Here is a 24,852-nt window from a genome sequence, read left to right as displayed (position 1 = left end):
GATAAGTATGAGAAAAAAATGTGAAGCTTGCTGGGCAGACTGGATGGGCCGTTTGGTCTTCTTCTGCCGTCATTTCTATGTTTCTATGTTTCTATGGATAATAGTCATTACTGATGCAAGCCTCTCTGGATGGAGAGCAGTGTGGCAAGATCAGTCGGCGCAGGGCCAGTGATCGAAACAGGAATCCTCATGGTCTATCAGTCGGTTAGAGACGAGAACAGTGCATTTCACGTTGCTTGCCTGTCTGCCAAGGATACACAACCTTCCAGTGTGGATCTTATCAGACAATGCGATGTTAGTGGACTACATCAACCACCAAGATGGAACCAAGAATCAGGCAGCAGCTCGAGAGGCCCAGGAGTTGATTTTCTGGGCAGAACAGCACTTGGAGCGGCTAAAATGTCTCCCACTGCTGGAGTGAACTACGATCAGGTGGATTTTATCATTTGGAGAAAGTTAAACCCCAGGAATGTGAGCTGTTGAAGGCAGCGATGTGTCTCATTCACAGAAGATGGGGATATCCCAACCAAAGAGAACACCAAGGTGTCGTGGTTTTACAGCCACTGAATAGAACACAGTACAAAGGAATTGGAGCTTTGATGCTGCTGTGGACTTGAGGGATTCTTCTTTGTCTTCCCTCCCATGGCCTCTGGTGGACCAGGGATTAAGGCGGATAGAGAAACCTCCAGGCAGCATGATCCTGGTAGCTCCAGAGTGGCCACTTCAACCATGCTTTCCAGATGTGGTCAACATGGCCATAGACAGGCCCCTGAGGTTCGGACATCAATCGACTGTTTTCCACCAGGGCCCAATATTTTTGGGTCATGCAGCTCACGTCTATCTCGCGGCTTCGCTTCTGAGAAGAGACAACTGAGGTGGAGGGGATGTTCCGAAGCAGTTATTTCCACCATCTACATCCTTGACATTTGTACAAATTTGGAGGATTTTCGAGTCCTGGTCTGTTGTTGACGGAGTGCAGCCTCAGTCTGTTCAGGCTACTGTGTTGCATATTTTGGCTTTTCTACAGAAAGGTTCTGGTCAAGGGACTGGCCTTTAACTCTGAGTGTCCAGGTAGCGACTTTGGGTTGTCTTGCGGGTAAGGTGCAAGGGTATCCTCTGTCCACATATCCGGATGTTCCATGGTTCCTTCAGGGAGCTAAGAACTTGTGTCCTCAGGTGTGGAACATTTGTCCATCTTGGCATCTGAATCTAGTCCTTAGAGGCTCTGTTTGAACCACTAAAGAGAAGTACAGTTAAAGGCTTGACTCTTAAAGTGGTTTTCTTGGTTGCTATTTGTTCAGCCAGGTGAATTTCGAAGCTCCAGGTGCTGTTGTGTTGAGATTCCTTCCTACAGTTGTCTGATTTGGGGCTATCTTTATGCATGGTGCCTTCTTTTCTGCCTGAGGTAGTCTCGGTGTTCCATCTTAGACAGTTGAGCTTCCAGCTTTTATGGATTTGGATTCCTCTATGCCTCATGCAGTGTTGCTTAGGCTCTTAGATTGAAGGCATGCATTATTGAGGTATCTAACGGTAACTTATGATTTCTATAGATCGCATCTCTTCTTTGTAGATTGTATCACCCCTTTGTACTGTGGAGTGGTTCAGAGAGGGAAAATAAGTCGTCTAAGGCTACAATTGTGCAGTGACTGAAGAAAGCAAATGAGTCGACTTACTTTGTTAAAGGGTGCTCGCTGCCAGGAAGGGGGGGGGAGGTTAGGGGCTCATTTGACGCGTTCTCAGGTGACTTCCTGCACTGAGTCACATCAGGTGTCTTCACATGAAATGTGCAGGGTGGCTTCGGGGAAGTCGTTGCACGCTTTTGCTAGGCATTATTGTTTGGATGTCTGAACTCCGACTTCCATGTGCTTTAGTGAGAGTGTTCTACGAGTGGAACGCTCCACGTCCCATCTGAGTTAAGAAGAGCTTAGGCACATCCCAGGAGTCTGGACTGATCTGGGTACGTACAGGGAAAGGAAAATTGGTTCTTACCTGCTAATTTTCGTTCTTGTAGTACCACAGATCAGTCCAGAGACCCGCCCATTTACTGGGGGGAGGGAGGGAGGGAGTCTGCCGCTCGTATTGTTGCTTTGTATATAGTGCAGAGTTGTTGGAGGTTTTCAGTGCTGATCACTTATGGTAAATTTGGGAAATGCGTTTTCCATTGTCTTTTTGAGCAACTTCACCTGCTTCCGGCTCGTTGGAGGGAGACGAGTTTGCTTAGAAGCTTGCTTAGAAATTTATGGTTGCTGTCATCTTGGCTTGGATACAGGTCAATACTGAGGTTATGTACAGGGTCAGAGAAACTTTCTCTGTCTCCATCTGCTGGCAGGGAGGCAAAACCCAGGAGTCTGGACTGATCTGTGGAACTACAGGAACGAAAATTAGCAGGTAAGAACCAATTTTCCTTAGGTAGTATACTGCAATAGGCAGGAAGCCTCTTTGTGAACTGTACAGCATATGTTGGGGGGGGGACATTGTTTTAGTTGTTGCCATCCCAAATCGACCAAGTAGCCTGAATACTAGTTATATTTTCTAGAAAAACCTGCATTGTCTGTAATACTGTGGACCAATTTTTGATTAATAAATTAGTTTACTGGGCCGTTGCTTCGACTGGTTAATGCTTTGCTACGTTCATGCATAGTGCCGGTGCTTTTTCACTTAGGCAGGTGTGTCTAGTAGAAAAGCAACCAGTGTGGAAGTGAGCAGGAATGAAAGAGGCACTTGAGTGAGGCAAGGACTGCACCAGGGAAGAAATTGTCAAAGCAGAGACTTGGGGTGAGCAGGTAGTATCATGGAGCATAGGGAACAGTAGGGTAGTCTGTGATAGAAGAGTTTGCAAAGAGTGAAGAGGCTGGTGATTGGAGACAGTAAAGAAAATATAAGGGCACTGCAAGAAGTGTGGTTTCATCCTGTGGGGAAAATAGCTTTGACAGCTGAAATTACTATTGGAGATAAAGACCAATAAATGAAAAAATATAAGGTGATACCTTTTTATTGGACTAACCCAATGTTTCCCAGTCGTCTCCTGGAGGCATACCTAACCAGGATATTCATAATGAATATGCATTGCATACATTGGAGATCCAGTGCATGCAAATCTATCTCCTGCATATTCATTGTGGCAGTTCTAAAAACCTGACTGCATAGGTGTGCCTCCAGAAGAGGGTTGGGGAAACGCTGCTTTTCTAGCTTTCGGGGCTTGATGGACCCTTGGTCTGACCCAGTATGGCATGTTCTTATGCTCTTATGTGATAGAAGCCCACATTTTACAAATTCCTGCAAAAGATAAATATGACATGAGGCCAGAGGGGAGGGGTAGTCTCTACATGTATGAAACATACTCATCCTAGTAGTGCACCAGTCTGAAGCAGGCAAACCTAAACTGTTTTCTTTAATTTACAGGAAGTGCGCGCTCACTGGTCAAACTAAGTCATGTAAACACAGAATCAAGTTGGGAGACTCGAGTAGCTATTATTACATTTCCCCTTTCTGCAGATACAGGGTAAGTCATTTCGACGTGTTTGCCATAAACCCGTGTGTGTTGGGGTAGGGAGGGTCACCCTGATAATATATAAGGAGGTAGATATTCAAAAGCCATTCAGATGGATAACTTTAAATGACAAGTTTTGGTTTATTCAGCCTCTTATCTAGCCGGGTAAAAAAGAGGCATTCCAGAAGCATAACCGGAAAGAATTTCTTATCCGGCTCCATTAGCTAGAGATAATTCAAACTTATCTGGCTAACTACAGACTTGCTATTGAGTAGGTCTAAAGTTAGCTGGTTATCTTATCTGGCTAACTTTGAACTTATCTGGGTATATTCAGCGGCACGGCTGTACCACTGAATATTCTAGCTAACTTAGCTGGATTAGTCTTCTCCAGCTAACTAACTTAGCCGGCTGTGTCTGAATGTGGACCTCATCATGTTTCTTGCATTCTTTTTCTTGTCTCTAGATTACTTCTGTGTGTAACTTCTTTACATACATTCGGTATATCCAGCAAGGGCTTGTGAAGCAGCAGGATGGTACGTTTTTAAATTTTAGTTGCTTTTCATAAATTAAAAAACTTAACATTTTGAGAATGCACCAAGGAGAATCAAGCTCGAAAGCAGGCCAAATAGAAAGCAACTGCAGCAATGCTTAATGAAATAATCTCCCTCATACACTGTTGATAACAGCAGAACTGGCCTACCCGGGTCTGGTTTTATATTCAGTTTATTTAATTGATGTATTTATAATCATCCTTTCCAAAATTCACACAAAGCAGAATACAGCATCATCATCAATAGAAGACAAAACAACCACATATACAGTTGTGCTCATAAGTTAACATACCCCTGGCAGAATTTGAAAGATGTTTAGCATTTTAAGAAACAAACAAAAAGAGCAAAAATTGATTCCCACGTCGTATCAAACTTCACAAAAAAAGGAAATCAAAATGAAAAAAATCTATCCACTGTCACCAACTATGTAATTTTCTATTGTACTTGTACTGAATCCATTTCATTAATATTTTTCTGTTTTTTATTTTTAGTGTATTTGTTAAATTATACTGCATCAGCAAGCCTGTCGGCGTGTCTCAATACAAACTTCAAGACCGCCCGGATTAATCAATCATTTGCGGTATTATTTGGTGTAAAAAATACCCCCTGCTTTATACCAACGATGTTTTAGTGTGGGGTATCTGTGTATTTCTTATAACAAACAGGCAAGGTGTTTCTTCAGGAAGGGTATCTCTTGAAGGACTTAAATATTCATTATCTCAAAAAACTTGGAGAGGCTAATGCATTTTAAAAACTAGCTCAATATCTGAGCAGACTGATTTCATAAAGCTGGCTCGACAACAGCCGGAGTTTCGCGTCTCACACTTCATCAGGAGCCTAAAGTTATCTTCTTTTATCAATATGTGATCAGATATTCGTACCCTTCAAAATCATTTTCGGAAGGCATACCATCCCATGGATGGAACATGAAAACGATTTTGTAGGGTACGAGTATCTCATCACATATTGATAAAAGAAGATAACTTTAGGCTCCTGATGAAGCGTGAGATGCGAAACTCCAGCCGTTGTCGAGCCAACTTTATGAAATCGGTCTGTTCAGATATTGAGCTAGTTTTTAAAATGCATTAGCCTCTCCGAGTTTTTTGAGATAATGAATATTTAAGTCCTTCAAGAGATACCCTTCCTGAAGAAACACCTTGCCTGTTTGTTATAAGAAATACACATATACCCCACACTAAAACATCGTTGGTATAAAGCGGGAGGTATTTTTTACATCAAATAATACCGCAAATGATTGATTAGTCCGGGAGGTCTTGAAGTTTGTACTGAGACACGCCGACAGGCTTGCTGATGCGGTATAATTTAACAAATACACTAAAAATAAAAAACAGAAAAATATTAATGAAATGGATTCAGTACAAGTACAATAGAAAATTACATAGTTGGCAACAGTGGATAGATTTTTTCATTAGCATTTTAAGAAAACATGAGTGATTACATAAAACACGTCTGTTATTTGTAATGTTTTTCAAATTAAACTATTTTATGCACTACAGAATAGTACAATCATTAAACAAACCATAGCAATAAAGAAAATAATAAAATGGTTCTGTTCTAAAATTTACATACACTTGAATGTTTGGGTTTATGGTTTATTATTTTTTTATATACCGTCACATCAGCATAGCCTTCACAACGGTTCACAATCATAATACATTAAAGAAATACAATAAGACATTCAGTAAATAGTGATAACAGCTAAAATATTTAAAAAGAGAACATACATATACATTTAGCTGTTAAAACTTGTTCTGGGTCAGGCAGACATCCGAGTTTGCCATCCAGGCACTAAACTTTCTCTCCAATCAGTCCTCAAGACAAAGATTCTTTAAGTTTGAAATTATTTATTGTACAGGTAAATTCTACTTACAATTGTTGCATCTCAAACACAAGCCCCAAGGCAAAGATCTTTGGTAACTGGAGACAGGGTAGCAGGAGGGAGGAGGGAGGAGGAGGAGGTCTCTTGTGTTGCAGGAGTTAGTTTATGGTAGAGGTAGGAAGCATGAGGGATATGAGGCTGATTTAATCTTCAAATGAAGGCAGTAAGAGAGAAGATAAAAAGCCCAATCGTTTCATAGGGTTTTACAGAACGCTGCTGGCTCAGAAGCCCGCATGGGCAAGACTGAACTCTCATCAAGAGCTGCTAGAGGAAACGCCTCCACAAGCTGGGGGCAAGGTCCAATTTCAACGAGCCTAAGAACCATATGACACAGGGGGAGCATGAAGGGCAGTCCCTTGAGCCTATAAGGCACCTAGGAAGAGTCAAGTTAGATTGAGGGGCATTCAAGCTCTTCCGATAGTGAGAGAAAGTGGAGGGGGGAGGGAGCCTCTCTTAAGGGCAAGGGCTCTTCTTAAAGGCAAAGGCTCACAGATTTTTATCATGGGTTACAAAAAGTGTTTTTCAGTATTAAGAATCCTCAGAAGGGAGGACTGCACTAAACACAGTAAACTACAATATGTACAGATACAAACATGTACTCACTGCTGGAGACAGAACAAAACTAATAAAAACTTATTACTTTACTATTCCTAACAAGTAGTTGCTAAACACATCTAAAACATAAAATACCATATCAGTATAAAACTAAATACTAAAAGAGAGAGGATTAAGTTCGTGCAATCGCCTGCTACTCATTTTCTTTGTAAGCACATTGAAATAGCTATGTTTTTAATTTTGCCTTAAATTTCTTCTTGTCTACCGTTAGTCTTAAATATGGTGGTAGTGTGTTCCATAATTTTGACCCTGCTATCGACATAGCACGTTCCTGCACTTGACTCAGGCGAGCCGATCTGATTGTTGGAATTGTTAAAAGACCTTTGTTAGCCGATCTCAAATTTTTCTGTGGAACATGCAGCTTTATAGAAAAATTTAACCATTCAGTTCTTTCACCATGGATTATGTTGTGAATTATACAGGCTGGTTTATATTGTATCCGATAATTTATCGGAAGCCAATGTAAAGAGACAAGGATTGGGGTAATATGATCACATCTTTTTTTTTTCCTGTCAGAACTCTGGCAGCAGAATTCTGTAGGACCTGAAGTGGTCTAATTGTGGATTGCGGCAGTCCTAAAAGTAAAGAATTGCAATAATCTAGATTTGCAAATATAAGTGATTGGAGAACAGTTCTATAGTCATCTTGTTCTAGAAGCGGCTTTAATCTTCTCAGAGTCAATTTGAAATATCCATCTTTTAATTTTGTGGCTTTATGTTTTCTCATACTCAATTCTGTATCTATAGTTACTCCAAGATCGCGTGCAAAAACAAGGAGGAGTTATTTTTACGTCTTTGTCAAGAATTAAATCGAGAATAGAATTGTGACTTCATTTTCTTTCTAATAAAATTATTTCAGTTTTATCCATATTTAGAATCGGCTTCAGATGCTGTAGTAATTGCTTAATGGCAGTAATGTAAACTTTTATGATCTTAAAAGTGTGTTCAATTGACTCTTCAATAGGCACCAAAAATTGTAAATCATCAGCGTAAATATAAAATTTTAAGCCTAAACCGGCAAGGAGGTGACAGATCGGTAAAACATAAATATTAAAAAAGAGTAGCTGATAAAGTAGATCCCTGAGGTGCACCCGTCTGTATTGGAATTTTATCTGAAAAGGAGTTTTTAATTTTAACTTGAAAGGATTGAACCATTTTAAGTTTAAGCCTGAAATTCCTATTTCTCCTAAACGATTGATTAAAATTTCATGGTCGACAGTGTCAAATGCAGCAGACAAATCTAAAAGAATTAAAAAATAACTTTGCCCTATATCAAAACCCCTTAGGACCGTATCAGTTAATGCAATTAAAAGTGTCTCAGTACTAAAATTCTTTCTAAAACCAAATTGATTTGGAAATAAAATATTATTAGACTCTAAAAAAATTATCAAGTTGTATTTTAATCATTTTTCTATAATATTAGCTTTAAATAATAAATTTGATATGGGTCTAAAATTATTCAATTGTGTAGAATCCAAATTAGGGGGTAGATTTTCAAACCGCGCGATTTGGCGTACTTTTGCTGGCGCATCAGGCGCAAGCAAAAGTACGCGGGATTTTAGTAGATACGCGCATAGCCGCTAAAATCCTGGATCGGCGCGCGCAAGGCTATCAATTCCGTATAGCCGGTGCGTGCCGAGCCGCGCAGCCTACCCCCGTTCCCTCCGAGGCCGCTCCGAAATCGGACCGGCCTCGGAGGGAACTTTCTTTTGCCCTCCCCTCACCTTCCCCTCCCTTCCTCTACCTAACCCACCCGCCCGGCCCTGTCTAAACCCCCCCCTTACCTTTGTTGGGGGATTTACGCCTCCCGGAGGGAGACGTAAATCCCAGCAGGCCACTAGCGCGCCGGGACGCGACCTGGGGGCAGGTCCGGAGGGCGCGGCCACGCCCCCAGACCGCCCCAGGCCGTAGCCACGCCCCCGGGCCCGCCCCCGGAACGCTCCCGACACGCCCCGAAAACGCCGCGCCGTTCGGGCCCGCCCCGACACGCCCCCCTCAGAAAACCCCGGGACGTACGCGAGTCCCGGGCCTCTGCGTGCGCCGGTAGGCCTATGTAAAATAGGCTCACCGGCGCGCAGGGCCCTGCTCGCCTAAATCCACCTGGATTTGGGCGGATTTAGGCGAGCAGGGCTCTTAAAATCCGCCCCTAGGTTTTTTTAAAATAGATTTAATAATCGGATTTTTTAAAAATATCTGGGAAAAAGCCTTCACATAAGAAAGGTTAACTATTTCAGCAATGGCAGGCGCAATTGTTTTAAGGGCAGTAACTGGAATAGGATCAATGGGATCTGGGGCTGGATTTAATTTTTTTTATTAGGGTTGCAATTTCCAGTACGGATATTGCATCAAATTTATGTCAGTTTTAGAGAGCATTTTAACCTCATGTTTGGCAGTGACCTTGATATTGGAATTAAGAATATCAAAAACATTTTTTTTTTTTTTTTTTTAAGAATAATGCAATTTCATTGCATTTATCTTCCGGCAGATCGTTTTCTTTCTCAGCTTGGTTTTTAGTCAAATTATTGACAATTGAGAATAGTGCTCTAGGATTGTATATGAATTTCTCAATTGTTTTCTTATAAAATTCCTTTTTCATTCCTTCAATTTCTTTTTTTTATATTGATTTAAAGCAGGTCGATATATTCCTAAGGTTTGGGAGTTGATAATAAACACTCAAGTTGACAGACACAGGTTGAGATGGCAGTGAAGGATAGGTATCCACACCTATGCCTTGTTTGTTTTTAATTAGTGTCTGTGTATAAATAGTCAATGAGTTTCTTAGCTCTTGAGAAACCCTTGCACATTTCATCCAGGGCTGCACTGACTTTGGTGATTACTGAAGCATGGGGAAAGCAAAAGAACTGTCAAAAGATCTGTGAGCAAAAGTAATTCAACTTTTATAAAGTAGAAAAAGGATATAAAAAGATATCCAAAGACTTGAAAATGCCAGTCAGTATTGTTCAAACTCTGATCAAGAAGTGGAAAATTATGGGTTCGGTTAATACCAAGCCAGACCAAGAAAGATTTCAGACACAACTGCCAGGAAAATTTGTTGAGATGCAAAGAAAAACCCACAAGCAACTTCTACTGAAACAAAGTGGTGTGGGTATTTCAGCATGCACATTAAGGAGATGCTTGAGCAAAAATGGGCTGCATGGTAGAGTTGCCAGAAAAAGCCATTGCTGTACCAACACTACAAAACAGCCTGCTTACAATACACCAAATAGCACCTAGATAGAAGCCTCAAAACTTCTGAACAAAATAATTTGGAGTGATGAGACCAAAATGGAACTTTATGGTCACATGATTATGGTTTGGAGAGGAGTCAACATCATCCCTACCGTGAAGTATGGAGGTGGATCTCTGCTGTTTTGGGGTGGGGGGGGGGGTTGTGAGCTACTGCGGCAAAAGGAATTTAACTAAAATTGATGGCAGGATGAATGCAGCTTCTTATCAGAAAATTATTGGAGGAGAATTTGCATCCATCAGCCAAGAAGCCCTACATGGAGCACACTTGGACTTTCCAACATGACAGTGATCCGAATCATACGTCAAGTTGACCCTTCAGCGGCTGCAGCAGAAGAAAGTGAAGGTTTTGGAGTGAATATCAGTCTCCTGACCTCAACATCATTGAGGCAATTTGGGGAGAGCTCAGACATGCAGTTTATACTAGACAGCCAAAGAATGTATAGGATCCGGAGGTTTTTTGCCAAGAGGAATGGGCAGCTTTACCACATGAGAAAATAAAGGGCCTCATTCCCATCTATCACAAAAGACTGCAAGTCGTCATTGATGCAAAAGGGGGCAATACAGGGTATTAAGAACTATGGGTATGCAAACTTTTGAATAGGACCATTTTATTATTTCCTTTATTGCTATGGTTTGTTTAATGGTTGTGTTATTCTATGATGCATAATAGTTTAATTTGAAACGCATTAAAAATAACAGACGTGTTTTGTCTGATCACTCATGTTTTCTTAAAATGCTGCTCATTTTAACAGATTCTGCCAGGGGTATGTAAACTTATGAGCAGAGCTGTTAAAATCATAAAAAAATCCAATTATATAATGTTAAGATCCTACAGCTACATAATCAGGAAGCAAAAAAAAACCCAAAAGAACAAAAAAATTTAAATTCCTGTGCCGACACAGCTCACATATGCCTATTTAATAACAAAAAATAATAATCTAAAACACCCTGACTGTCTGTCCACTAATGCAAAGATTAAAATCCCACAGACAAAACCACACTAAAAGCCTGACCAGCGCTAGCCTAATACAAGGAATAATGCTGATGCTATTTAGTAAAGGGAAGCATGCCCATTTTATTCTTTGAAGCTGCCTTTGCAGCTGTATGCCATGTGCATTTAGCTTTGATCCTGGCAGCTCTCATGGGGATACTTGATGAAAACTTTGACATTTCTAACTGGAATGCTTGAAGGTGGAGTCAGAATTATCTCCTTCCTCTTATTATAAAATGATTCATTTTGCATGTCGGCCATCGGCCACAGAGGCAATGCGCCAACTGAAAAAAAAGAAATCTCTCTCTATATTTCATGTATTTCTCTGTGTACTTTGCTCATGCTGTGTGGCATATAATATAGGGGAGCTGCAGAGTTTGCTCTTGTTTGACATTAACCGGTTTATGACAGTGACTCTTCTGAAAACCCAGTGAGCAGAAGGATGTGGTAGCTCTTCTTTCAGCTGAGACCCAGACAAGAGCTCCAGCACTGAAAATGCAGTGCCTGCGGTGGATGATCATTCCATAGAAGCCAGAAGAGAAGTGTTTAAAAAGGGACAGGATTGATACAAAATTAGTGAATTTTAGGAGTGTGCATTCGTTTGCAACGTATTGGCAATCCGCAACGTATATGCCATATTCGTTGTATTCGTGGGAGTCATGAAACGTATGGCAAACCCCCACGAATACAATGTATCACTAACGAATAAACCCCCCCACCCTCCTGATCCCCCCCCAAGACTTGCCAAAAGTCTCTGGTGTTCCAGTGGGGGTCCTGGAGCGAGTTCCTGCTGTCAGCTGCCGGTATTCAAAATGGTGCCAATAGCCTTTGCCCTTACTATGTCACAGGGGCTACCACTGCCATTGGTCGGCCCCTGTCACATGGTAGGAGCAATGGATGGCCGGTGCCATCTTGTGCTTCAGACCCCTGCTGGACCACCAGGGACTTTTGGCAAGTCTTTGGGGGGTCAGGAGGGTGGGGGGTTGAAATTAATTAAATTTAAAGGGTTGGGATGGGGTTTTTTTTGGGAAAGGAATACATATATAACTAATGAATGGATCGGGGTCCTCCAAGAACGGATGCAACGGATTTGGGGTCCCGACGAATACCGAATGAGACGAATCTGTCCCTGCTGCACATCCCTAGTGAATTTGAAAGGGTTGGAATTTGAGACATAGCACAAATTGTCCAGATTTATCTATTGACCAGTCCTGGATCTTCCATGAGCATTCAGAATTTAACAACTTTAAAAAAATAAATAAAAGATTTGTATTCATTCACCTTATGCTTAAAACATCTATTTATTTATTTATTTATAATTTTTATATACCGACATTCTTACATCCGATGTAAATCATACCGGTTTACATTAAACAGAATAGCAGGAAATAAATTTCCATAGTCTAATACAATGAACATTTCTAATTAAAATTGTTAACAAGCGAAAAGAAAAGGTAAAGAATTGGAATAAAGGTTAAATAACAGAAAAATATAAAAGATTTTTTTTTTTTTTAGAAGCACAAGGGTTGCACGAAGGGGTGCACAAAGGGGAGAGCCCCTTTGTCGCGCCCCTTCGGCGTGCGGCGCCTGATAGTGAGGCGCTCTTCAACCGTCGCCGGAGCTCCCAGTGACGTCAGGGGGGGGCGTGGTCACACGTCGCATCACAGTCATTCATTTCCTTCACCTCCTGCTGTTAGTTCCATATCTTTTTTCCCCTGCCATTCAGTTTGATGTTCAGTTCTCGCGGGGGCCCAGGATGGAGGGTGCCTCCCCGCTCGCCGGCGCCTGATGGTGAGGCGCTCTTCAACCGTCGCCGGAGCTCCCAGTGACGTCAGGGGGTGGCGTGGTCACACATCGCATCACATGAGCATAGGCTTGGGAAAGAAGTTAAGGAATGCCAGATTAGGGCTTTTGGAAGGTAATTTCAGAATGGTCTTCTGCGGGTAAAGTAGTGCTTTCTTGGTAGAAATGGCTCTTTAGAAAATTGTGCCACTGACACACTATATGTGCGTACTTCCATATGCATAGTGGAGAGGCATCTTCCATCAATAAGTAGACTGAATCAGCCAATACATGTGGGTGACATCATTCAGTGGCACCAAACGGATTCGTCTCTCCAAGCTAGTAGAACTTTGAGCTCTACTGAGCATGTGTTGGGGAGTTCCTGCCCGGATGTTGCCTCATGAGTCTCCGTTGTCATTTTTTGTCCAAGCACAGCACGGACGTGCATGCTTTCTCCTACATTTTTTCTTTAGACATCCAAAACTCCTTTATTTGATATATTTTTACTTCATTTTCTTCTTCTAAAGTTGCCTTGCTGCCTCTGCAGTCCCACAATAGCATTTTTTCAGTGCTATTAAAATATTAAAATAAAACTTTCTGACAACGAATTGTGGACTTCTCTTCTACTATGTCCAGGCAGAAGAAGAATTCAACCATGGTAAATGGTTTTAAAAGTTGTATCTGTTGGAAAATTATGACCCCAACTGATGGCCACAAATTTTATCGATGCCTCAGGCCAGATCATGACCAAAAGAACTATTATGACTGTAGACTGATATCCCCAGGCTCTAAAAATCGAGGAATTGTATAAATCTCCCCAGAGATACAGTGTAACCTTGTCTGCCTTGCCAGGAACAGAATTGAGCAAGAGCTTGTCAAAATCTCTTCTGTCTGCTCAGGCCGAAGCAGTATATTTGAGTTTTGCCAGCTGCCCTGCATCAAAGGCAAAGCAGCATCAATCACTGGAACCATAGTGTTGAAGAAACATAAGCATTCTAAGTGCCATGTATCGTACTGATGCCGTCAATGAGGCCATCAGTGACACAAAGTACATTGACTCGCCTGATGTAGCTGATGCCTGTGTCAGGCAATGCACCAAGCTCCTCCTGATTTGCTCTCTTTGTCATTGGAGTCCTGGATAAATGACCCTATATCTTTAGACTCAGATGAAGAATACCGGCATGGCCTCCGATCCTCTTGTAGATCTTTCGGACCACATTTTACCACAAGAAGATGTAACCTATTCTAAATTTGTGGCAAAGATGGGTACTGCATTGGCCATCCATGTCCGCAAAGGCAAAGACCCTCTTTCCACCCCCCGACCCAAGCTCCTCAAGCTTCAAATATTGGATTCTTCAACCAAAATAGTAGTCCTTCCAGTTCACAACATTCTTAATGTTCTACAAATGTGGGAAACTCCCATTTCTGTCACCTCAGCTGTCAGGAAGTTTAGATCTCAAATTCAGAGTCCAAAAATCACCAAGCTTTGGTGTCATCCAGCTGCCTCACCAGCCCATAGTAGTCGAATCTGCTATGAAGAAGACATGCATTGACTTAAATTATTCTCCTGGAATAGACCACAAACTTCTAGATAACTTTAGCAAGAAGATCTTTCAAAGTGTAATGCGCTCTGCTCGCATTACCATCCATTAATTCTATATGGTGCAATACATCCATGAATCCATTCAAAAGTTGAAACCTTTCTTAGCTGCCATAGAGCAAGGCAATTACTATCCATTACCACTCCTAGATGCAGAAGAGTGCATCTACCATCTTCGCTGATCCTTTGATTCCATTTCATGTACTTCATCTGCCTCCATTGGGGCTAAACATATGGCATGGCTTTGAATGAGTAGCATCCATGAGGACATCCACAAAAAACTAGTAGACCTCCCCTACATAAGCACTCCCCTACATCAGTGAAAAGCTTCTTGAGACGGTCATCCAGATTAAGGACTAGAATGTAGCGGTGCATTCATTCTCAACAGCATGATGTCACCTCTGTCCATACAAGCAACCATACTTCCACAGGAGGCCTTACTGGTCTTTTCAATACCATCTACTGCCCCTTTCAGCCCAGCATCAGTAGCAACAGAAACCTACCAATAGGCCCAATCCAAACCAGGGCCTAGTTTTTGATCCCTCAGAACAATCCATTTCAGATTTTCCCAGTGGGAGAAGAATCCAGTATTTCGTGGAGGAGTGGCATCAGCTCACCAAAGACCCCTGGGTCCTTTAAATTGTATAGTCTAGATAACAGTTGCGTTTCTCCTGGCCTCCATCCTCCCGCATTGTTTGGCACGCCATCAGGATCTGTCTCATTTACCGCAGCTTTGACTGGAAGTTCAATCACTTCCCCAAAAATGAGCGATAGAACCTATTCCCAATGCTTCCATATTACCAAGAAAACAGTCGGATTGTGGCCATTCTCAACTTGAAATGTCTGAACAAACATATACTCTGAGAGAAATTCAAAATGAACTCCCTCAGAATGATCCTACTTTTTATACAGAGGGATGAATGGATGTGTGCCTTGGATCTGAAGGATGCATATGCTTACATACCTGTCCACTCTTCACATTGGTGTTATCTTCACTTCCAGATAATTCTTCCTTCTACCAGTACAAAATGTTCTAGTTTGGCCTCTTGTCAGTCCTGAGGGCCTTCAAAAAATGCCTTGTAGTAGTGGCAGCCCATCTTCCATTACCAGGAAATACAAGTATTATGTTCTCTGAGCTCAACCATAGCTCTGCTACAATGTTTGTTTTCTAATCAACTTCGAGAAATCAACCGTGGAACTCCGTCTCAAATTCATCAGGGCCTGCATGAATTCGATACAGGAAAGAGCATTCCTGTCTTGCGACTAAGTGAACATCACGAAGTCGCTCATCTACAACTTTCTCTCTTCTCCTCACTTGTCTGCAAGACAACTCCAAGTGGTTCTTGGACATTCAGCAGCAGCCATTCATGCTGTTCTGCTGATCTATCTTCACATCCGCTACCTCCAATGAGATCTTTCCCAAAGGGATCGACTTACATAGCCTCTGATATCTCCAGTGCAGATCACAACTATGAAATGAGAGTTGCAATGGTTGTTACACCCACAAATTCTCAAAGAAGGATCCCCTCTTTGGTCACTCCCCTACGAAGTAGTTCTTGCTACAGATATCGCCACCAAAGGGTGAGGAATGGATTCTGGAACTCTTCAAACACAAGGCCTCTGGACTCTTCAAGAGAACTACTAAAAGATCAACTTTCTAGATTGGAGATCAGTCATATACACTCTATTCACCTTTGCGCATCTTCTGAACTTCCTGATTCAAACTGACAACAGATTGCCATGTTTTATGTCAACAAGCAAAGAGGAACAGGATCATGGCCTCTCTGTCAAGGTCCTAAACTTCTGGCATTGGGTGGAGATAAATAGAGCTTCTCTTCAAGCCATGTATCTGCCTGGCATCTCCAACATGCTTGCAGATCGACTCAACAAGAGTGTTTCAACCACATGAGTGGTCTCTACAGCAGTCAGTGGCCGACAAACTCTTCGACTCATCGGTGTACCTTTTGCCTTACAACAGAACACAAAACTAAATCAATGTTGCTCAATTCTATCAAGCGACCATGGGTTAATTCAAGATGCTTTCCTCCTTGACTGGTGTCAAAGCCTCATGTACGTTTTTCCACCATTGCCATTTATCACCAGAACAGTGAAGAAAAGTCTTCAAGACCACGCTGGTCTAATTCTCATAGCCCCAGTGTAGTCCAGGCAAATCTGGTAGGCATATCTCATACAACTTTCCAACTGTCCTCCCATACATCTGGGAACAGACCCTGCACTGTTGATGCAGGAAGATGGGACATTGTACCTTCTCGACCTGTTGGGCCTTAACCTCACAGCTTGGAAGTTGAGCACTCAAGGACTGAGGATCTTCACCTACCTATAGTAATTGTGGACATACTTGTTTCCTCTAGGAAACCTTTCACTAAATGGCACAGGTACTCCAGTTGGTGTCAACAAAACACTTCCAACCCATTTTCCTGAGAGTCTAAGCTTCTCTTGAAATACTTGCTCACCTTTCTGACTCAGGTCTCGCCACCTCATCTGTATTGGTGCACCTCAGCACTATACTATAGCAGCTTACCATACTCAAGTAGATAGCAAACAGATTTCTATTCTTCTGTTGATACCTCACTTCATGAAAGGCCAGTGGCATGTTAAACCCTTGGTATAAAAGCCCACCTGTTCCATGGGACCTGAATTTAGTCCTTTCTCAATTAATGAAGCAGCCTTTTCAACCATTGGAGTCAGCTTGACATGGAAGGTGATTGTCCTAGTTGCAGTGACTTTAGCTCGAAGAATCTGTGAACACTAAGCTCTCATCCACTGTCCTCCATACATGTAGTACTTCCTCAAAAATATAGTTCTTCATAATCACCCAAAATTTCTTCCAAAGGTCATCTCGGTTTTTCATATCAATAAATCCATCTGTGGGAATGAGTGGTGATACCCACAGGCCTGGAGATAAAATAGTCTGGTTCCAGCCTTGCTTAAAACAGTATATCTTTAGTACAGCTTCACACATGCACAACAGTAGACTGTCTTCCCTTCAGAACAGTGTACTCTCTTTACTTACAGTTCAGTACTGCTTCTCTCAGTACTCACAGTTCAGCTTAGTCTCAGCTCAGTGTTTGGACAGTATTACATTATAGGAACTGCCTTCTTCCTAGAAACCTGGGCCTGGTCTGGTTATCCCTGCTTGGATTCCAGCTCTTATTTCCCAGTGTCTGGTTAGCCATCTGAGCACTACCTGCCCCGCAGGATCCCGCCCATTGAGTATTCTCTCCTTAGTGGACCAGGCATCTAGCCTGGTCCTGCATAGGTAAATAGGGTAACACTAGAAGCATTGCCTCACATACCCTTCCCCTCAGCTTGCATCCCTACTTCCTCCTGGATCCCTTCCAGGAGAGTCCAAGGCATCCCATTGTTTCCCATTAACTATGCTTGGGAATAGAGACCTAGTGGCATCCTCACCCCCATCTGTCAGGGTTACGCTTGACAGCATCACAACCACCATGCAGTGTGCCGTTCACGCATCCCAGTCCTTTAAATCATTTGCTGGCTCCGGATTCGAACTCCACCCTGATGGAGCTTTATGGACCGACTTGGGAACCACCAGTACTGGTTCCTCTATAACCAGCTGCACCTGCTTCCTGGCATCTGGTATCTCTGAAGTAGAGCCCCTCCTTGGCTCCTCTGTATCCTCAGTCGCTGGGGTCTCCACAGCACCATCCTCTGGGCTCTTCGTGGACTATTCTAGGATCTGTGCAGTGCTTTCCCCAGTTTCTTCCTCTGTACACTCTGGCCACTTGCCCATGCCAGGCACTGGGATCTCCACGGCGCCACCTTCTGGGCTCTCCATGGCGTCTCTCGCTTTCCGTGCCCACTCTCTCTCTGGGCTTCTCATGGAGTCTCTGGACTCCCGGTAATGTTTGGGCACTCTACAGGGTCTTCCGCGGGACCTCCTGTAGCACAGCTTCTAACGTCTCAATACTTCCGCCTTCCTGGGTAGTCTGTGTTGCCCTCTCCAGGTCTCCCTGTGACCCCTCTCTCAAGGTTCTTCGCCGCCCCCTTCTCAGGGCTTCTCACGGGAGCTGTCTCTGGAATCCCAGTAATGTTTGGGCACCTTGCAGGGTCTTCCTCAGGACCACCTGTAGCACCATCATCTGGCTTCTTAAAGCTGCCCCCATCTGGGCTCACCGCAGCCTCTCTTTCTAGGGCACATTGCCATTGGACAGCGGGGTCTCGATTTGCACAGTACTGTCCTTCTTAGCTAAGGTGGTTTCACGTTTTCATTCAGATCAAATGGTGGAACTGCCTTCCTTTAGAAAGTCAGGCTGTAAGGAGCTACAATTTTTGGATGGCCACAGAGCCCTTCTCGGATATCTGAAGGTAACCAATTCTCTTTTAGAAGGTCAGATCATGTTTTTTCTTTTTTCAGGACAAGAGAAAGGAGAACCCACAGCAAAGTCCACATTAGCCAGATGGATCAAAGAGACCTATTGCTTCAGCTTATCTTTTGAAGGGATTGGTAGTCCCAAAGGGACTTAAAGCACATTCAACTAGAGCTCCAGCAGCATTGTGGGCAAAACTTCATTTGGTTTCTGCGAAGGAAATTTGTAAGGCAGTGACCTAGAGTTCCTTGCATAATTTTTCCAAACATTACTGATTGTACCCTGGACACTACCTGCTATGGCAGGTTTCCTCCCAGTGTAAGGATGGCATCCCACTGGTCTGATGGAAAGAAAAATTTGGTCCTTACCTACTAATTTTCTTTCTTTGAGTCCTTCCAGACCAGTCCAGGATCCCGCCTGATTTGTTTTAGCCTTTAGTCTGCCTTGTAGAGTGAGGTCTTTTCATATTGTTTTTCAGAACTGTGGTAAATAATTGTTGTTTATTCTTCTGTGGTTAAATTAATGTGTTAGATATTTTGGGGCTCAGTTGGGGGCCATTTTGGAGTGGCCTTGCTCCTTAGAGGGAGGTTCATATGTTTGTGTGCTTTGATATACAAACATGAGGAGCTGTAGGTGACATATTTCTCCAAGGGGGATGACATCATCAAAGACTACAATGCTCTTAATTCATAGACCTCTTGATTCTCCGTTACATGACACCATTACTATTGATGGTTTAGTTTTTTCTCTCTGTAACCCCATTAAAAGCTTGGGTGTTCTGCTTGATTCAACTTTGTCATTCAAACCCCAGATCAGATCATTGATCAGATCTGGTTTCTTTAAACTACGCCTTCTAATTGGCTTACGTCATTTGTTATATGACACCGACTTGTTGATGGTAGTACGGGCGATAATTTTCCCTCACATTGATTATTGTAACGGTCTTTACATTGGTCTACCCAAATTTGTCATTCATTCGATTCAATTGATTCTGAATTCAGCGGCTAGAATTGTTTCATCTTCTAAACGTTTTGATAAGATCTCTCCTGTCCTTGCTAAACTAAATTGGCTGCCCGTTCAAGAGCGTATAGTGTTCAAGATTGGTATGACTGTGTTCAAATTACGTGCTTCAGAGTCGTCTGTTTGGTTTAATGCGCTTTTACGTATCTATAAACCTGTTAGATCTTTAAGATCTTCACAGTTGAATTTATTAGAAATTCCTACAGTTCGTCAGGCACGTCTTTTTAATACTAGAGAAACTTCTTTTTCTATTGTGGCTCCAGTCCAGTGGAACTCAATCCCTTTTGAAATCCGGGTGTTGGATGATGTTAAAAAATTCAAGATGGTTTTCAAGAATTATTTGTTAACCCGTGCATTTAATAGTGCATAATTACAATGTCAACATGCTATAATTCTATTGTCAATTCATGGTGTGTCAACCTTTGAACTTTTCTGATGAGTTTACTCCATGTATGTAATACAGCGATTCTCTAGGGATATATCGTTAATGATAGTTTGGAATATTTTATGATAGTTTCTATGAAACTTATATTTATGTATGTTATTTTTATGTCATTGTTTTTATTATTATGTCTGTTTATTTTGTATATCACCTAGGCCATTCTGTGTTAGGCGTTTAATAAATTTTTTTAAATGAAATGAAAGCAGTTTCTACTTCTCTGCCTCCATCTACTGGTAGGGGAACAAACCCACTGGTCTGATAGGACTCAAGGAAAGAAAATTAGCAGGTAAAAACCATATTTTTCCTTTATCGGTTGAATTATGAAAGAGTTAAGAACATAAGAACATGGCATACTGGGTCAGACCAAGGGTCCATCAAGCCCAGCATCCTGTTTCCAACAGTGGCCAAACCAGGCCATAAGAACCTGCCAAGTACCCAAAAACTAAGTCTATTCCATGTTACCATTGCTAATAATAGCAGTGGTTATTCTCTAAGTCAACTTAATTAATAGCAGGTAATGGACTTCTCCTCCAAGAACTTATCCAATCCTTCTTTTTTAAACACAGCTATACTAACTGCACTAACCACATCCTCTGCCAACAAATTCCAGAGTTTAATTGTGTGCTGAGTAAAAAAGAACTTTCTCCGATTAGTTTTAAATGTGCCCCATGCTAACTTCATGAAGTGCCCCCTAGTCCTTCTATTATCCGAAAGAGTAAATAACCGATTCACATCTACCCGTTCTAGACCTCTCATGATTTTAAACACCTCTATCATATCCCCCCTCAGCCGTCTCTTCTCCAAGCTGAACAGTCCTAACCTCTTTAGTCTTTTCTCATAGGGGAGCTGTTCCATCTCCTTTATCATTTTGGTCGCCCTTCTCTGTACCTTCTCCATCGCAATTATATCTTTTTTGAGATGTGGCGACCAGAATTGTACACAGTATTCAAGGTGCGGTCTCACCATGGAGCGATACAGAGGCATTATGACATTTTCCGTTTTATTCACCATTCCCTTCCTAATAATTCCCAACATTCTGTTTGCTTTTTTGACTGCCGCACCACACTGAACTGACGATTTCAATGTGTTATCCACTATGACGCCTAGATCTCTTTCTTGGGTTGTAGCACCTAATATGGAACCCAACATTGTGTAATTATAGCATGGGTTATTTTTCCCTATATGCATCACCTTGCACTTGTCCACATTAAATTTCATCTGCCATTTAGATGCCCAATTTTCCAGCCTCACAAGGTCTTCCTGCAATTTATCACAATCTGCTTGTGATTTAACTACTCTGAGCAATTTTGTATCTGCATTTGTATCTGCAAATTTGATTACCTCACTCATCGTATTTCTTTCCAGATTATTTATAAATATATTGAAAAGTAAGGGTCCCAATACAGATCCCTGAGGCACTCCACTGACCACTCCCTTCCACTGAGAAAATTGTCCATTTAATCCTACTCTCTGTTTCCTGTCTTTTAGCCAGTTTGTAATCCACGAAAGGACATCGCCACCTATTCCATGACTTTTTACTTTTCCTAGAAGCCTCTCATGAGGAACTTTGTCAAACGCCTTCTGAAAATCCAAGTATTCTACATCTACCGGTTCACCTTTATTCACATTGTTTATTAACTCCTTCAAAAATGTGAAGCAGATTTGTGAGGCAAGACTTGCCCTGGGTAAAGCCATGCTGACTTTGTTCCATTAAACCATGTCTTTCTATATGTTCTGTGATTTTGATGTTTAGAACACTTTCCACTATTTTTCCTGGCACTGAAGTCAGGCTAACCGGTCTGTAGTTTCCCGGATCGCCCCTGGAGCCCTTTTTAAATATGGGGGTTACATTACCTATCCTCCAGTCTTCAGGTACAATTTAGTTTATTGATTGATTGTTTGAATTTATATTCTGCATCATCCAAGCAATTTGATCAGTGCAGATTACAGGCTAATGTTGAAACCTTGCTACTAATTCACTCATCCAGAGACTCAGTCAGCAACACTGCTTCATGGTTTACCAGAGTGCTGCAGAAAGAATTGCAGTGCTATATTTGTGGACTACAGTGAACAGTTAAATGCATTTCTGTAGCTTAGTATTTAATTTACAGATGATACACAAAAATATTCAAAGGAGTTGCAACTCCTAACAGACTGTGTTTTAAGCGAACCTTGCCAGACTGGGGAAATGGGCATGTAAATGACAGATGACACTGAATGTGGACAAGTGCACAGTGATGCACATAATTGGTGGGCAGCAGTGGTCAAAAACTCAAATAGAATATTAGGAATATTTTTGGAGAGGAATAAAGAACAAAACTGAGAATACCATAGTGCCTTTGCATAGAACCATGGTGCGACTGCACCTGGTTGCCCCCATCTCAAAAGAAATGTAACGGAACTAGAAAAGGTGCAGAGAAGGGCAACAAAAATGATAAAGGGACTGGGACGACTTCCTCATGAAGAAAGTCTATTAGAGCTCAGGACTGAGAGGGGATATGATAGAGGTTTATAAAATCATGAGCGGTGTGGAACAGATTAATAGGCAACAGTTATTTATCCTTTCAAATAGTGATATTCACTAGGGGACACTCCATGAAACTCAGCACGCAATCGAGCTAGGTAATTTGTTGTCAGAGGATATGGTCGAGGCATCTAAGGTTTAAAAGGGGGTTTGGGCAATCTGCTGGAGGAAAAGTTCCATAAACCATTATTAAACAGGTAGACTTGGGGAAAGCCAGCGCTTATCCTGGGGAGTGAGCATCAAAGAATGGATCTACTCTTTGGGATGTGCCAGGTACTTGTGACTTTTGATCAGACCCAGCATGGCCCATGTAATGTTCTTGTGCTCTGCATATATTTCTGTGGGTTCAGTATGTGTGCATGAACTCTGCAGTGGTGTAGGATGAGTCCACTTGAACATTTCAGAAAGCTGCAATAATTTAATTTTAACAAGGTAGCAAAGTTTACACTAAGTGAGAGGATGAATGTTGTAGAATTGATTATGTATAGCCCCAGTTTTAAAGACATCTTTGCTAGGAATTTCTACCAGCTGGAAAGTGTAAAATAAACAAACACAGCACATGTCTTTATTAGCATTATAATCTTGGAACAAAAAGTGATTTCATTTTACTTGTGCCTTTTTTTTTTCCTGGGCAGTTGATCAGATGTTCTGGGAAGTTATGCAGCTGAGGAAAGAAATGTCATTTGCTAAGCTCGGACATTACAAGGAGGAGATTTAATATTCTGCAGACTGGAGCATGCATGACTTCTCACCGAAGAATATATCTAACTTAGAAACTGCTAACGGTTTTATTGTTACTCAATTATTTATTTCAAAGGAGTTGGGTCCAAAATCTTTTTTGGTTTTTTTTTAATTTCCTCCTTTATGCAAATTGCACTAAGAAGTACTGTGACTTTTAAACTGACCTTCGCTGTGTGTGCTTACAGAAAGCTTTAGTTGAACAAAATATGGAAGCACGTGCAGGCGTAATACGGTGATTGTACATTATGTTTGCAAAATAAAAATAAAGCTGGTTAAAGAACTTTCTGTGGGGGAGTTATGTTTTTTAAACAAGTTATTACTATGACCATGTGCTTTTTTTTTAAAAAAAATTGTCTAATATGAGTGCTGAACAGACATACTGCAATTATTAATTTTGCTGATCTGCATCCAGTCCTGATTATGAGGTGTCATTTATTCACAATATGTTTTTTGTGCTTTTTTTATTAGCAGATTATTGGCTGCAATTATACAGGTATGAATGTGTACAGTCTCATTGTCAAAGTAAACAGATAATGTCATTGGTTCTCATTAGAGGGATTTTCTTGTCCCTCTGTGACCAGATTTCAAATTTCTGCATAACTGTATCTCTACTGCAAGTGCACATGGACACCGAGCACTGATTCCTGGATCTGAAGCAGAGTCCCTTCTCCGGGACTTCACTTCGATGCTGTAAATCAGTTGCGCCCTTCTGAAGTGTATCTTGATGATCAAAATGCTGGTGGCAGACAGACAGAAGCATCCAACATAGCTGCAAAACTCCCTGACACCTTCTGACCTACGCTGAGAGAGGCAGGTAACTATTTCAGAGGCCTAGTCTGAGCTCTGTCCCAGCCTTACATTTTCTTTCACATCAGCTGTCTCTCGCCGGCTACCTCATTCCGTTTCCTGTTAGTGGTCTAGCCAGACGCGCTATTGGGAACCTGGTCAGCGGGAGCATTGCTAGATTTACAAATGAATCCAGTATCTACAGGAAGAAGGGGGACACGTTCTTTTTGGCACTCTCTGTCACTTAACTCCCTGTATGGCAGTATATCTCTGACAAATAACCACTCTCCCATCCTCATCACCAAATGTAGTGGATGATAAGATTGGCGGTTTTTGCCGAGTAGTCTGGATCACACAACACACTGGTACGGTAACTTTTAAACAAGCGAACAGATGCCCATGTAGCACGTTTGCGGTTCGTGCATGCATATATGCACGTATAGTATAAAATAGCCTGGACGCGCACACAAGTATGCAATTTTAAGTAGGCACGCAGCTATGCACGTAAATGTCACTTTTACTACCTAAGAGTAGACACACACGCTAATGTAGTTAAAGTTCACCCGGATAAGGGATAGGATCTCCTAACCCCCTAGTTAAATAGCCTTCCGTTTACCCTGTTAAATTCGATCTTTAAAACCTCGCTCAACTCTTTACTTTTTGCTGTTTTCTGATTTACATGCCATCCATAGCAAAAGTAAAGTTACGCAGCAGGGGAACATAGGGGTAGATTTTATAAAAGTACGCCCACCAGGCACAAATAAAAATACGCCGGATTTTAATAGATACGCACGTAGCCGCGTGTATCCT

General features: G+C 41.9%; 1 protein-coding gene across 6 annotated transcripts in view; it reads left to right on the top strand.

Annotated features, from left to right (window-relative positions):
- The window catches only part of RAB3IP (RAB3A interacting protein), an 80,005-nt gene extending 56,469 nt beyond the window's left edge, over positions 1-23,536 (top strand). For all 6 annotated transcript variants that reach the window (XM_029597202.1, XM_029597196.1, XM_029597200.1 and 3 more), the window contains exons 9-11: positions 3,403-3,502; positions 3,954-4,023; positions 23,151-23,536. In XM_029597202.1, the coding sequence (XP_029453062.1) occupies positions 3,403-3,502; positions 3,954-4,023; positions 23,151-23,233 (253 nt within the window). In that variant the 3' untranslated portion in view covers positions 23,234-23,536. The remainder of the gene's footprint in view (positions 1-3,402; positions 3,503-3,953; positions 4,024-23,150) is intronic.
- The last annotated feature ends 1,316 nt before the right edge of the window (positions 23,537-24,852 follow it).

Source organism: Rhinatrema bivittatum, chromosome 4, assembly GCF_901001135.1.
Source record: "Rhinatrema bivittatum chromosome 4, aRhiBiv1.1, whole genome shotgun sequence".
NCBI classification, from domain to species: Eukaryota; Metazoa; Chordata; class Amphibia; order Gymnophiona; family Rhinatrematidae; genus Rhinatrema; species Rhinatrema bivittatum.
Note: the sequence above shows the minus strand (reverse complement) of the source record. Positions and strands in the feature narration are given on the sequence as shown.